Source organism: Buteo buteo, chromosome 11, assembly GCF_964188355.1.
Source record: "Buteo buteo chromosome 11, bButBut1.hap1.1, whole genome shotgun sequence".
NCBI lineage: Eukaryota > Metazoa > Chordata > Aves > Accipitriformes > Accipitridae > Buteo > Buteo buteo.
The window spans coordinates 44,125,030-44,139,836 of record NC_134181.1 but is presented as its reverse complement, the minus strand read 5'-3'; the positions used below and the strand labels follow the sequence as shown (position 1 = coordinate 44,139,836).

The window sequence follows — 14,807 nt, the reverse complement described above, 5'->3', positions numbered from 1 at the left end:
GGCTGGGAGGTGTTACAGGCTGTGGTTAAACACCGTCCCCGATGCAGTGGAGACCATCTTCTCATCAGTGGCATCTTCAGATGTCTTGTCCAGGCATGGCCAAATAGACCAGAAGGACCTCACGGGCCTTTCTGCTCATCCATTGTCCTCCCTTAGCTCAGTGTCCTTACCTAGTAACAGGCCAATGCCTGTAGCAAGGTGTATTTTTTCCACACTTGGTTAGATTTTCTGCAAAACCCACTTCACCTCTGGCTCAACCACCCTCTCACACGCACTGTCCCCCCACTGTCCTCCCCAGGACCACAAGCCTGGATGGGGCCTGGGGATACTGAACAGCATGGAGACCCACAGGGGCAGCCCATTAGCAGGTGATGGGTAAAACTCTCCATGAGTCTGGAGGCTTTGAAGATGCATTTCTAGCAAAGAGCACCATCTCCACCCCCAGGGCATCTTGTCTGTCAGGGAGTTTTAAGCAATAATTATGTTGATACAACCCAGCTGGGAGAGGTGTGGTGGGGCAGAGCAGGCTGGGGATGCCCATCACGGTGATGGGTACAACCTGCTGCTCATCCCCTGCAAGCTGCTGTGGAGGGGAGGTGCTCTGTATCCTTGTGGCTCCCACATGGGCTTGGTGTCCAGGGAGGGGGGAATTTTCCTTCCCCACATCCTCCTCCCAGCTCAGCTGCCCTGGCCCCAGGGAACCAATGGCCAAGTGGCCCCACGCATTAGCCTGACCTGTCATCCCATTAATTACCTTCTGGCTAATCCTGGCTGAGCCGGGCTGGGGCAAACAGGGCTCAGCTGCTGGCCATGGCTGCGCACACCCCTCTGCCCCCCAACCTCCGCTGGGGCTTGGCGGTGTTCAGCAGCTCCCTCTTCATCAACAACAAGACATGGGACAGCGGCGCTGCCCACACCTACCACCCAGGTACGGGCAGCAGGGCTCAGTGGCAGAGGGGTTGGGGGGGGGGGTTTGGCTGTTGCTTCATCACCGTGAGCCTGCTCAGCACATCACCAGGGTGCTCAGGTGCCTCTGAGCTGGGAGCACCCAAAGGGTACCCGCACCGCACCCACCCACTGATGCGGGGGAGCAAAAATAAGTGCATTTGCTGCAAACAGCCGGTTTTGCTACCCAGCCGCCCCCCTTGGCGTGGCAGGGGCCATCACTCCCCCTCCACCGGCTGCAAGGCGGGGGCTCCCTCGGGACAGCGAGACCCCGGGGGTGCTGGGCAGCCTGCCCACCCCTGCCTGCCCTGCCTAGCCCACGAGGTGCTGGCCAGCCTGCCCCTCCAGATGATGCTCTACTTCAATGTCTACTACTTCCCGGTCTGGTGCCTGGCTGAGGGGATGATGCTGCAGCTGAAGGTACTGTCTCGTGGGGCACGAGGGGTATGTGTGGGGGTGAGCCTGCTCCTTGCCCAGCCTCCTTGGGCATGCAGGGGCCACACTGAGCAGGGGCGAGGGGAGCCTCTTCAAAGTTAATGGGTCCCCCACAAGACAAGACGGCTCACCTCCAGCTCCCAGACATGGAAATCATAGACCAACCACTGAACTTTCCAGGCAGGGAAGGTTAAACTGGGAGGGCAGGGTGGGCAGGGCTGGGCACCAACATGGGTGGGAGCTGGCAGAGCATGGGGAGCTGGGCATGGGGCGCAGGGGACAGGGAGGGGGGCACAGGGAGTTGGGCATGGAGTGCAGGGGATGGAAAACGGCATGGAGAGCTGGGCACACGGTGGGCTGGGATGAGATTGTGCCCATTACAGTACCACCTGCTGCCGTGGCACTACCAGTTCCTGCTGGTCACTGCCTTCCTCATCCTCTCGCTGGCTGAGGGCTCCCGCCTCTACCTGGGCTACGCGGGGAACCTGCAGGAGAAGGTAAGCGCGATCTCTTCGCCCTGGCCACAAGTCCCCTGTGCTGGGTGAGGGATGGCCCTGCTGGGTGAGCTGTGGCTATGCTGGATGTCCCCTCGCTCAGGACCTGAGTGGCCGTCACTTGCCCATTCCTCCTGGAGTCCTGCCTGGAGCTGTCCTGGGAGACAATGACAGGTGCAGGCAGGACCTGGAGGCAGGGGACAAAGGGGACCCACTTGCTCTCCTGCTGTACCCCTCCCTGTGCTGTGGGTGCAACACTCCAGCACTGGGCTTGACAGCATCCCACCACATCCAGGCACAGCTCTGTGTGGCAGAGACAGCCCCGGCGTCCGGGTGCCGAGGCCAGCAGAGTGGCTGATGCAGGGAGCTCCTGGGGCAGAGAGGGTCCCCCCCCACCCCACCGATGGCCTCTGCGCCCCATCACAGCAGGCTTTACTTCTGCAGGTGCCTGAGCTGGCCGGGTTCCTCCTCCTCTCCTTCCTGATCCAGCTCCCCCTCCTGCTCTTCCTGCTGACGGACAGCCACGTCATCCGCCTGCCGCTCGAGATGGCCGTGCACAGCCTTTTCCTGGCCTTTCTCGTTGCAGAGATTGTGGCTGCCTTCCTTGCACTGAAGACCATGACCAAGCAGCTGGCGGCACAGTTCTACCTGCGGCAGTTCAAGGAGGGCAGCAGGGGACGGCCGGGGCGGGGGGAAACAGCGGGGCAGGCGGCCGAGGAGGGGTGATGCTGCGGGAGCCCTTCATCCCATGCAGTCAGTCCCAGCAGGGAGCATTAAACAGAGCTCAGACCCCCCGCTGCGCCTCCACACGCTGTGATTTTGAGCTGGGCAGCTTGTGGGGTTCCCAGAGCACCCCACGGGCATGGACACAGCCAGTCCCTGCCCTGCACCAGGCCAACAAAGCTCAGGGGAGGTGGGAGCGCAGGGTTCAGCACCTCTGAAACGCTCAGGCTCACCCCAAGGCTGCACTTGGCCTCACTGAACATCAGCCCTGGCAGGAGAAAGGAACCAGGGGGCACAGGAGCCACTGCATCTCCCAGCCTAGGGCTGCTGCCTTAAGCTCAGCTCTTAAACCCTCCCTGAGTGCAGCCAAAGGGGGGCTGGGGGTCAGCCCTGCTACTCCCTGGGGAGCTCCTGAGGATCTGGGCAGCTCGCATGAAGCCATCCCAGCTGGAAGCAGGCAGGGCGCTGCGACGTGCAAGACAGGCACCACACAACCTTCACAGCCACCCCCTGGGCTAAAGACAGAGCAGAGCCACCTCCCGCTTTCTGAACAACTTTATTTCATTGCATCCCTGTTTTTCATGGGAAATCAAGGCCATCTGGAACGTGAAGAAGCGCAAAGTGCTTTAAGCCTCTTGTGCTGAGCACGGGCCAGCTGCTTGCCAGCAAGCTCTAGTTCCCACAGCAGCTCCACAGCACAGCTCTGCTCAGTCACCCGCCGGTCAGTGCTGGGAGCTGCATATGGGATGGCTTTGTGCTCCAGGAGCCGAGAACTTCTGCTGATGCAAACGTGTCTCCAGGAAAGGCAGATCCTAACCCCAGCAGCACACACTCAAGCCAGAACTGGGCCACCGCCACGTGGGCTGCAGCCATGACCGCATCGCAGCTACCTCGAGGTTGCTCCGGAGTGAAGGGTGCTTGTGGCAGAGCATTCCTGATGTCCCTAAGCTGCAGCCTCGGTCTTACCTTTAGGGGGTTTTGCCTGCAAAATGAACAGGGGCATCTTAGTATACTAGAGACAAGGAGACAGCCCAGGCAGGTGCTTCTGCGCTGCTCTGCTCAGTCCCATGCGACCACATTCATTGTTTGAGACCCCAAGTCCACTTGTGATTTGAGATCAGGCATTAGGAACAACTTTTTTTTCCCCCAGCAGTATGGTGCAGCCCTGGGGCAGTTCACTGGAAACTGAGGCATCTCTGTGCTCAGTTTTCTAAGACTTGACCAGATAAAGCCAAAGCTGACCCAAGCTAGGGCTGGCAGCCCTCCTGCTCTGCAGGGGCCTCCTAGCCCACACCCTGCAACTCCCTAATTCACCAGGGCTGGACAGTGCCAAAGTGGGAATCACACACAGCAAGAAAACCTGTCACTGAACTGCAGCGTCAGCACCGACACAGCACCAGGGCACACTCTGAAGAGCTGCCCTCTCTCCACATGGAGTTTGGCCAGATTCAGTTCAGAAGAGGGTGAATAAATGTGGAGCTGGGTCAGGTTTCTACAGTAAGGTCGCCCTGGGGACTCCTTGTTGTCTAACAGTAGTTGAGGTCATGGTACAGCTTTCCTTGCAGTCTGGGCACCAGCTGTGTCCCTCTCCTTCACTCTGCTGCCTGTTGTCGTTAAACTTTTAAGAGTTTAATCTCTGTCAGGTTCAGTTCAGACCAGCCACCAAGCCCAAGAGTCAAAGACTAAGAACTGCTCCACCAGGGTTTTCACAGATCTTGTGAACTGAGTTTTAACCAAAGGGCAGAAAATAATTAAACCTGCTTGCAAAACTCCACTCCCTCTCTCTGGAGTGGCCCCATCCTTACCTCCTCGAACTTCTCCTTCCAATAGACGTCAGCCTTCGCATCCAGGTAGAGCAGAACCAGGTCACAGACCACTGTGGCCTGGAGACAGACAAACGCAGCAGGGCAGTCAGCAGCGAAACTTCCTGCAGGAGTGCCAGGCCCTCTGCCCTGGCTCCCACGGAGCCCTACAGCCGGCTGTGGGCCAAACTCCAGCACCTGGCCCATGTTGGGGGCAGTGAGCCTGACCTGCTGCCCGCCAGGCAGCTCCACCACGTCCTCTTTGACCCAACCTGCTCCCATGAGCTGCACAGGAGGTTAGATGTGATCATCTGGGCTGCAATGAGGGATGGAGGGTGAAGGCTGGTCCAGCGGAGAGCCACCATCACAGCCACATAAGGGACTGGGATGAGCATGTCTGAGAGGAAAGAGGGGGCGTGTGGGGGAGCCCAGGCTCCCCATTACTCTGCTGCAAGGGAAGAACCACAGAAGTGCTCTACAAGGGACTGTCCCATCTCAATGACTGCAATGCCATGTCTGTACTGGAGCCAGACACTGGCTCCCTTTAGAGTCAGGGAAGAAACACAGAGAAGAGGTGCTCTCTCCTGCTGGCCGAGATAGCTGGAACAGACTAGCCAGCAATGCCCCAGTGATGCGCCTTCCCAGGGTCAACACAAATACCCAGCCGCCATGAGATGTGCCCCGGACAGTGCTCAGGATCCTTGATCCGGCAACGTCATTACTGCTAATGGTCACAAATAGGAAAATGGGAGCTAACACCCTGCCAGACAATCTCCCCTTCCTGAGCTGGCAGGCACCCAGGAAGCCTTGTGCCCAGGCAGGAAGGCAGGGGAAACAACAGATGAGTGGCAAATCCCAACGCACGGACCGGAGGAAAAAAGCGTATCTAGAGTACTCACGGCACCAAAGAATGCGATGCTGGTGCCGAAGCTCACAGCAACAGGAATTATGCCGAACTTCCCAGCCTGGTAAGAAACAGTGGGTGGAAGGGGAAGACAGTGGGTGGAGAGTGGTGAGAGGACTGTGGGACAAGCCCCACTGGGCAGCGTGCTTAAAGCCAGGGAGGTGCTGTAGGAAAACAGGGTCACTTCTCCATGCCCAGCTGTAGGAACCTGAGTGCTATTGCCTTGACGCAGAACCCCTTTGGCTGTCAAAGAAGGGATTGAGGCAGCTTGTGACTCGGTGGCAGCAGAGGTTACTGTGACCCACCTACTCCTGCAGGCCCGGTGGGAGCCTCCCCCTTGCTGCAGGACCCCAGCAGCTGCCACCCATGGAACTACATCCCAGCGAACAGCAAACACAGCCCTGATGTGATGTGTCCCTCTCTGCTCAAATGAGCCTGGTATCTCTGAGGAAAGAGATTTTTGGGTTCCTGTCTCTCTCCTGGCTATTCCCTCCCACTCTACCCCTCCTGGACCCAGTCTCACTACCCAGAAGTGGTGCACCCTGTCCTGCACTGTGTGCTTTGCCCTCTTTAGGTGAAAAGGCCCCTGCTAAGCATGGCAGACCAGCTGTGGACATCTCTCAGGGTGGCAGGTCCTCTCAGCACAGGCTCTATCTTGCGCAGTTGAGTATTGAGCTTGTCAGTGATGCTGCACAGAATGGTGTCAGCCATGATCATGCCCAGGCCTTTCCTTGCCCCAAGGACACAACTAATCAAGAAGGGATCAATTGTCCATGTTCAGAAAAGTTCAGGTTGATCTTTGCCAGGGTGCTCCCTCCACAAGACCCTCAGAGATGCCCACAGGCCCTCTGCCCAGACAAGCTCACCTTGCCTACAGGGCCCAGCACCTCACCACACCCATGTTACATCCTCAGCTAGGAAGCCTCCCCGCTCAGGGCATTACCAAGAAATTTCTCTTCAAATGGGCAAGACCATTTTTTCCTGCTCTGCTTGGAAAACTCTGGAAAGAGGTGAAGAGCTCACCAGGGTGGGGAGAAGCGATGCCAGCAGGAAGCCATGGGGCTGGCTGCAGGAGAGAGCAGCAGGGAGCAGTGCGAGGAGTCAGCCCGGGTGAGAAGGCCGCCAGGACTGTGCATGCGGGGTCTGCAGAGGAGACAGTACCTGGCCGTGCACGGAGATGTCGAAGCGGATGCCGTAGAGCTTCAGCAGGTTCCGGTAGAGCTGCCGCTGGGAGTCCCAGTAGTAGGAGGCAGTTCTGCAGGAGACATTGGATGCAGCTCAGAAAGCCATGACAGCTCTGCGCAGGCAGTGCGGGAAGAGGGCTGCCAGTGCCATACGACTGCTGGGGCTACCATGTGCCTGTGCACACCTTGCGTCCTCCAGCCGGCTGGGACGTGGGTGATGCACATGCTGCCATGACTCACCAGCTTGGCATCAGCAGCGGGGCATCAGTGTCCACTTGGCACCCAGCCCGGGGTCACTGGGAGCATGCAGCTCACAGTGTGTCCAGTTCAGAGTCAGCATGGGTGTGGACAGCCGCATGTCCCTGCCCTCAGGCAGGTAATGCCTTGCGCAGCTCCAAACTGAGCAGAGCTACAAGGTGCAGGAACTACCACAGCAGCCCAGTACTGACAGACCCTGCGCTGAGTTACCACATCCCGTTGTCCCTGCTGCTCCTTTCAGATAATCGATCAGGAAAACTGAGATCTCAAACGATTGCCATGTGCTCAACCCACAGGCCTGTGTGGCTACTGTCCCTGCATCCTCACCTAAAATTGTACCTCCTGTCCTGCAGGCTGAAGGAGTATTGCGGCTGGCACTGGGCAGCGGGGTGATCCAGGTCACAGTCCCACTCAATGCGAACTCCGATGCTCCCCCCCTGCAAAACACATTTTATTCCAGAAGCACGGGATCAGAGATTTGCTGAGTTCTTTACTGTTCAGACATTCACAGATCACACATTCCCTTAGCATTTTATAGGTCAGTCCTGTCCCCCAGCCCTTGCCCACATCCTTGGGGAATTTGGAGTCATCTTGCATACTTTTAAAAAAACAAGTACCAGCAGTGCGAGGTCCCCAAAGGTCTCTCCAGCTGCCTCCACCATGTCACGGACACGGAAGACGGGGCAGGAGGGGTTGAAGAATGGATCGTATGTGCAACTCTTGAAATAGGTGGGGTCATTGGTCTGCAAAGTATTGCACCTGAGACAGGAAAGAGAGAGAGGGGGAGCTGTCACGGGTGGAGTGGGGCGTGGGAGGTCAGGGAGCCCTGCTGCAGGACTGAAAAGGAGATGCTCCTGCTGGATTGGGACCACTAATGCTCCTGCTTCGGGGGGAGACAGTCATTGTGTCTCCTAAAGCCTCAGTTGGAGAGAGGGTGGAGGGAAACCAGCCCAGAGGAATCACACATGGAGTTATCATCCTTTATAGCACCTGCCATGGTCCTTCCCCTCTCAGCTCCTCTCCTCCACCTCTGTCTTTGTGCTTCTCCTTTCTTCCCCGGCACCTAGCTCTCACTGCTGTGAGATGTAATGACCCAGCTTGAGTTAGCACTCTAGGGGTGATAGCAGGGGCAGTTCAGCTGCCCCAAGCCATGTCACCTGCCAGAGTAAGGCAGCACAGTCAGCATGCCTGGGGCGGTGAGGCCAGTACAGCCCCTTACTGGGCCTCAGTGAAACCATTTTGCAGGAACTACAATGCAAAAATATATGGGGTAAAATGAGACCTTGGGAATGACTGGCCTTGTCCAGCTCTGTCTGCAGTGCTCTAGACAGGCAGACAGACACCAGTCCCTCTCTGAGGGTTCCCCATCCCATTGCTCTTACATCTGCAAACGCAGGTGCTGCAGCGACCGGCATTCTCCTGAACACACCATCCTGAATCGTAACTGCCCCAGGCACCATCCGTTCTGGATGGCACGTGGCTTCTTGGGACACCTCGGCTGCTCAGCCCCTAGGCAGACAAGCTCAGTGCAGGGGCTGGACTAGGCTGCATGCAGTCTGGCTGGAGGAGCATCGTACTTACTTGGAGAAGTTGAATTTGGTGAAGTGGACAGTATTTTTTATAAAAAGAGTGAAATTCTCCGCCTCAGCCAGAAGAGGTTTCCTGGAAAACAACCACCAACAAACTCAAATTTTGCACAGTGGCCAAGGCAGGTCCCAATTCCCTTTGCCCTACAGTCTCTTCCATGATCCAAGGACTTTGGCTACAATGGACAGTTGCAATAAATGCTCTTGTGAGAAGTTCTCTTGGCTTAACTGACCAGCAGATCAGTGTCAAGGGTCTCCCTGAGCCTAGCTGCCCCTCAGGCAAGTATGATCAGGCTCCTGGTTACACAGACTACAGAGGGAAGCAACCAAAGCTCTCAACGCCTGCTGTCCCATCACTCTGTGTCTTACCTGGGCAGGGTGGTGTTCTCCACAGGACACCAGCCATAGATCTCACAGGTGGAATGGGTGGTGTTGAACATCACACATTTCCCAGTTTTTATCCCTAGAAATGAGACAATGTATATAATTTACTACTTTTCCAAACGTCTTCTCTACAGCTCCCCTCCTGGGATAGTGCCCTGGCCACAGGCTTGTTCTGGCCTTCTCGAAACCTGAACTACAAAAACGACCCTGGGATCATCTTCAGTGTTTTTCCCACCCAACAACTTCCTTGTGAAACCTTCCCTCGAGGCCAAATGACAGGAGCTGTTTTACAAAGACAAGAAGCTGCTTGCTGCTGTCAGCGCCCGTCTGTCCAGCGCAGCCTCTCCTGCCCCATGGCTGCTGAAGCCACCTGCTCCCCGGGTGGGAACACAACAAACTGGGGCAATCCCGCACACAAAGCTTTGGCAACCAACCTCCTAGAGCTGAAATAGACTTTTGCGGCTGAACTCACATGGGCTGCTAATATTAATCAGCATGAAATAAAAGACAGGTTGTATTACGAAAGGAAAACCTGCCAATCACACGGCACATTGGTTTCAATTCCAACAGCCAACATCAGAAACAAAGCACCCCTGTATTTGCTGTGACAGCGCCTTGTGCCTGCAGCACCTGCTCATCCAGCTGTGACAGGTAGCTGTAAGGTTTTGCCAAGAACAAATGGCTGGAGAGCAATTCCGTGCACACTTACAAAAAGCACTGAACTCAGGCAATCAGGCACCCTTGTGGATCTGTTTGCTACCAAACATGAGGAATTAAATGATTTTATGTTTTTTAGCAAAACAGCTAGTACCGTTGCCACGAACCACCGGGTTTCCCATGGGACAGTCTGCATCTTCTGTGCACATCGCATCGAGAACAGAGGGGCTCTGAGAGACAGAGAGCAGTGCTGTTACTGTGCAGTGCAGCCGCCTGAGGCCATGCAGTCACTCACCCACATTTCTGCGCTGCTGCTCCTGTTTCTCCAAGCACGTCCCAAACGCTTACAGAAGACATCCTCCATGTCCAGCACCTGGGCAGCCTCCAGCCAGCAAGGAGAGAGGCATCTCCGAGGGGCAAACCTTCCCACCTGTCTCTACGCTCTCTGGGGTGCTTGCCTCCTCCGCCTCAGAAGCAGAGGAAGCCTTGAGCTAGCTCATACCTCTCGGCTGGGACCAGGAACAAGCACAGTTGGGTTCAGGAGTGCCTTAATGGCAGAGTCCATTAAGGACCTCATGAAGCACCACCACAATTCCCCAGGGAAGAGCTGAAGAGACCCTAACTACAGCATAACACAAGTTTTACAGGAGACACTGAGAGCCTCACCCTCACTCTGGACCCACCCGATTGCCAGGAGCAGCAAAAAGCTCCTATTCAAACACAGACAGATGATAGCAGGCGGGGCCATACAAGTAATACCTTCCCCCAGCTACTCCCAGGCCATCACAGGAGTCACCAGTCCATCAGAAACCCACCTCCCCAAGCCCAGAGGCCCAAAGGCAGGTGGGGAAACCCCAGTTATGGAGTCAGAAGAAGGGGGGTCTGTCCAGGCCCTACCAGGGCTGTCCCAGGACAGCCTCAGGCCCTTGTTCCAGGTGTGAAACCCACCGTAATGAGCTGAGAGGAGCAGCTCTCTGAAGCACCTTTGGGCTGGGTGGGGGTGTCAATGCCTAGGGGTATGGGAATCATTATGGGATGCAGGAGAAGAGCATTTTGGGATCACACAGGACGTTTAGGGGATGGGATGTTTAGGGGAGGAAGAAAAAGGCATGGAAAAGGAGGGATCTAGGTGATCTGAGAAGGAACAAACATTGGAAAATAAAGGGATAAAAGGATGCAAAGGACGGGTTGCATGTACAGAGCTGGCTGGTCAGTACGCTGGTCCATCCATGCCCTGTACCCCATCAGCACAGTCTGTCCTGCCTTCGGATTAAACTCCATTTCTAACCATTTTCCTGGGTGAGGGGCTCTATTCTGTGTGCACATTGTGTGTATGTATGGGGGTCTGAGTGCCAGCAGCTGGAGTAGGAGCACCAGTTGTCACAGGGGCCCATATGCCTGGGTGCCACCAGCTGCAAGTGCAGATGTGCATGTGAACATGTGATTCACAGCAAACTTCGGGCCGGACGAGCCAGCAAGGAGGTGGCCTGGGAGCAAGGGGAGGGTGTGTCTGAAGGCAAGTCCGCAGGACTACCAGAGGGACCACGGAGTCCTGCCCAACTGCTGGAGAAGGGTGGCTACCAGATTTGTGCCCCTCACCCCCACTGATGGCCCACTCATAGCTTGCAGCACCCACCTGCAATGCTGCTATAAGCACTTATGAGAGCACTTTGTCATCCTGGATCCAAATCAGATGTCAAGGATTCAGCCTCCAGAAGGACCCAGACAACAAGTATTGGCAGGTGAGTGTATCAGTCCCTTCCCAAGTCCAGGTAACAAGACACATGACAAGTGCTACTTGGCAGACAGACATTCTGGGTGTTCAGGGCACAAAAGCTGCAAAGCTTGGGAGAAATTCAGGTACTGAATTCTGTGATGGTGTTACAGAAAACCTAAAACTTGGCCAAGAAAGTTTCAACCTCTCCTACCACCTTTTAGTGGAAATGAGCCTTGAAAAAATTTGTCGGTGCCTGGCATTCTCCACAGGCACGATCCAAACCAGGTTACATGTGCCACAAGTGCATTGTGGGAGAAGCAAAGAGATCTAGACTCAGTTAAAAGCCCTCATGGGGCCCTGGATCTGTGCTCCTAAAGCTCTCTAAACTGTTGCTGCATCTTGGTTGTGTAAGGGTCTAAAAGCTTGGGAAAATTAGGAGAAACAAATTTTTGTAAGAACCTACCCAAAAATGGCAGGTTTGGGACAGGACAGAATTATGAGCACACCAGCATTTAGAACAGGTTTCTTAACAAGCAGGTGAACTACTACACATTTTTAGAAGACATCCCCCAAGGTGCTCACAGCAGAGCTCAGATGCTGCTCAGAGTTCATAGCATTTGTGTTCCTGGGACGGGGTGATTTCAGACAGGGGCAGCAAAGAAGTGCTTGTGTTGACAAGAGAGATCTGTGCATAAACACTACAAACCTCAGGGCTGAAAGGTTTATATTTACTTTTTGTAGTCACAAATGCATGGGTAGAGAATGACTTTATTCTTAATCTTATTAGAAACAATTGCTGATTCTCAGCCATTGACAGCCATGCAGCCACATACCAGAGGCCAGGAAGCAAAGTGAACCTTCTTGGAGAACAAACCACCAGCAGCATCACATGTGAGCAAGGAAGGATGAGGATTTCTGCCAAAATCTAACACCCCCCTCATCTCCTTAGGACATGATCCAGTGTTGCTTGGGGCTGGGACCAGTGCCACTCACGTGCACATCCATCAGCAGCATCTGGACCTGTAAGAGGTGAGCACAGCTGGATGTGCTAGAGACCATGATATAAGTGAAATGGTCCATTAGCCCCAGAGCTTGCATCTGGGCAGAGTGGATGCACTGTCTGACTCATGCCTTCTGGCTCTAAGGCTATTTTGGTCATCTTCATTAACCTTCAGAGCACCTTGCGAATAGAAGCAGAGGGTTTCCAACTACTCAAAGTATTTGAGATTAACACTGAAAGGTCTCCCTAAGAGATAAGTCACAGCTCAGCCACAGATCTGAGCTCAACACAGACATCAGCTGCTAAAACAACCCATCCTGTGCTTAGCTGCTGCCTCTGGCCCCACCCAGACTTTTCCCTGGTCTGCCAGCACAGAATACCTTGGTAATCAAGAATATTCAGAACTTCCTGCAAAGTCAAAAGCTGTCACAGCTACATCTTCAAAGTTTTCCAAACATCAATGTCAGCCACAGCCCCAAAGTCAGGAACTGAGAAACTACTGGAGAGCAGCACAGGGTGAAGGCTGTGACAGGCACCCAGACACACCACAGCGCTGTAAGGGGATGAAACGCTCTGCTCTCTCTGTATCCTTGCCTTGCATGCTGCAAAAACAAGCATCCAGAGATGCCCACGACTGCCTGTGAGAGAGCCTTGAAATGCTCTACAGCACATGTCTTCCTCCGGGGACGTTCCTGCAGCTATCAGGACTTTAGGAGTTCTCAACATTTTGAAGAGGGATCACTAATACCATTTTCCCTGACCCCAAACTGGGCTTGCTCCTCCTCTCCCGCAGCCTGTGGCCTGTGTTTGGAGAGCAGCCCAGCCCGGCAGCCTGCAGCACAGGGTGAGCTGGGAAGCAGGATCAGGCTGGGCACAGCACAGCAGGCCACAGGAAAAGCTGAAGGGGCCATTAGGACAAACAGTACTTGGCTCAGGCACAAGGTGCCAGCAGTGGCTTAGCTTAGAAGACATTTGCTCCTGTCTGCCAAGCAGTGTCCACCCTGGGAGAGTTCAGCTGAGGGGCTGGCCTGAATCCAGACTTAAAGGGAAGATCTATCCCTCAGAACATATACCACTAAGTGTTGGCTGACTGGGATACCACCTAGAGCTTGTGCTCTGTTCCTCCTAAAAATAGAACACTAAGATGGAGAGGATACTAGTCCTGCAGCAGAGAGTTATGAAGGAAACATGACACAGGTATCCATGGAGTGTGTGTAAAAGCATCAGGAAAAATGGCAGAACAGAGGTAAGAGAATGGATCAGCAAGTCAAGAAACCAAGAATATATGTGAGACTCAAGAAGGAATATGGGTAACAGAGGTATTAGCTGGGGATGGCAGCGCTGATGTCAGTCACTCTGCAGAGATGGAATAGCAATGGGGCAACACAGCTCAGCCTCCCCAGAGTAGCCCTTGTCCAAAGGCAGCAGAAAGCCTGTAAAGATCATACAGTATCACCACCCCTCAAGAAGCCCAGAGAGCTGGTGAGGCCCCAACAGACCACATCCCTTGTCCTTCTGATCACCACAAATGATTCTGGCCAGGCTGATTGCATACACGTCTTGGTTCATGCAAGTATGACAGAGCAAGTTCAAAAGAGCAACTAAGATCTATGGAGCCATGAGAATGAGGGGAATCAGCTTTGTTTGGAATAAAAATCCATTTTTCCCTTCTGTCTGGTCTTGCACGGGGTTCTGCCGGGTTCCTGCACGGCTACAGAGCAGCAGTGCTGACTGGCTTCATAAATCTAACCCCACCGCGGCGCTGGGCTAAGGAAGAGCACAGCTCACTTACCTCGGGACAGGTGCCCTGGCCTTGCCTTGCTGTAGCGATGAAATTGGTCACCAGAAAAAGCACATTTTCTCCCTAGGAAGCAAGAAGGCGCCTTCAACAGGGGAGTTACACCGCCGCGCTCCTCAGCGGCAAAACAACCGACAAATTTGCTTTTTTGCCTTTGCCATTCGCAACGCTAGCGTCGCCTCTCCTTTCCCAAAGGGTTTTACCACAGCTTTTGCCGACCACCTCCCCTCTCCCCAGGGCGGGGGCCCGGCCGTACCTGAGGGGGCCGGGCGTAGTCCGCCGCGTCCCACAGCCGCCGGCCCGCGCCCCCCACCTCGGCGACCGCCGCCCCCTTCAGCTTGGTGACGACGGCGGCGCGGGGGGCTGGGTCGGTGTCCTGGTAGCCCTTCTGCACCAGCAGCACCCACCTGCGAGGGGGGGGTGGCGCTGAGGGGACCCCCGGCCGCCCCACCGCCTCCGGGAGGGCCGGGCCCCCGCGGGCGGGCGGCCGGGTTCGCCTCGGCGGGAGGGGACCGCCCTACCCGAAGAGGTAGCCCAGCACGCCGAGCTGGAGCAGGCGGTGCAGCAGCCCGACCCGCCGGTTCCGCGTCAGCGCGAACTTCACCGTCTTGTAGTCGAGCAGGCCACCGCACGGCTCCCGGTCCGTCATGGCGGCCGGCGCGGGACTGCGGGCCGTCGGCGCTGACCGCGCTTCCCGCCGCAGCGCCGCCCCGCCCCTCCGCAGCGCCGCCCCGCCCCTCCGCGGCGTCGCCCCGCCCCTCCGCGGCGTCGCCACGCCCCTCGCAGCACCGCCACGCCCCACCGCAGCGCCCCACCGCAGCACCCCTCCGCAGCGCCGCCCCGCCCCTCCGCAGCGCCGCCCCGCCCCTCCGCAGCGCCGCCCCGCCCCTCCGCGGCCCCGCCCCGCCCCGTCGCCATGG

At 56.0% G+C, this 14,807-nt stretch overlaps 2 protein-coding genes across 3 annotated transcripts; one reads left to right on the top strand and one right to left on the bottom strand.

The window, feature by feature from the left end:
• The first annotated feature begins 810 nt into the window (after positions 1–810).
• On the top strand, positions 811–2,600 carry LOC142036478 (transmembrane protein 17B-like). The gene is given in 5 exon segments (XM_075039669.1): positions 811–928; positions 1,137–1,229; positions 1,232–1,365; positions 1,764–1,877; positions 2,319–2,600. Coding segments are annotated over 5 exon segments (741 nt in total).
• Positions 2,601–3,139: 539 nt separating this feature from the next.
• On the bottom strand, positions 3,140–14,602 carry P2RX6 (purinergic receptor P2X 6). Of its 2 annotated transcripts, none has more exons than XM_075041943.1 (12): positions 14,409–14,602; positions 14,144–14,294; positions 13,882–13,953; positions 9,527–9,602; positions 8,701–8,794; positions 8,327–8,407; positions 7,363–7,504; positions 7,073–7,182; positions 6,465–6,558; positions 5,299–5,364; positions 4,403–4,480; positions 3,140–3,579 (listed from the first exon to the last, which is right to left on the bottom strand). In XM_075041943.1, exons 1-12 carry the CDS (start codon positions 14,534–14,536, stop codon positions 3,541–3,543), a joined length of 1,131 nt encoding a protein of 376 aa, XP_074898044.1. In that variant the 5' UTR covers positions 14,537–14,602; the 3' UTR covers positions 3,140–3,540. The 2 variants fall into 2 exon arrangements, with proteins under 2 accessions (XP_074898044.1, XP_074898045.1); XM_075041944.1 differs by having other exon boundaries at positions 7,085–7,182.
• Between the last annotated feature and the right edge of the window lie 205 nt (positions 14,603–14,807).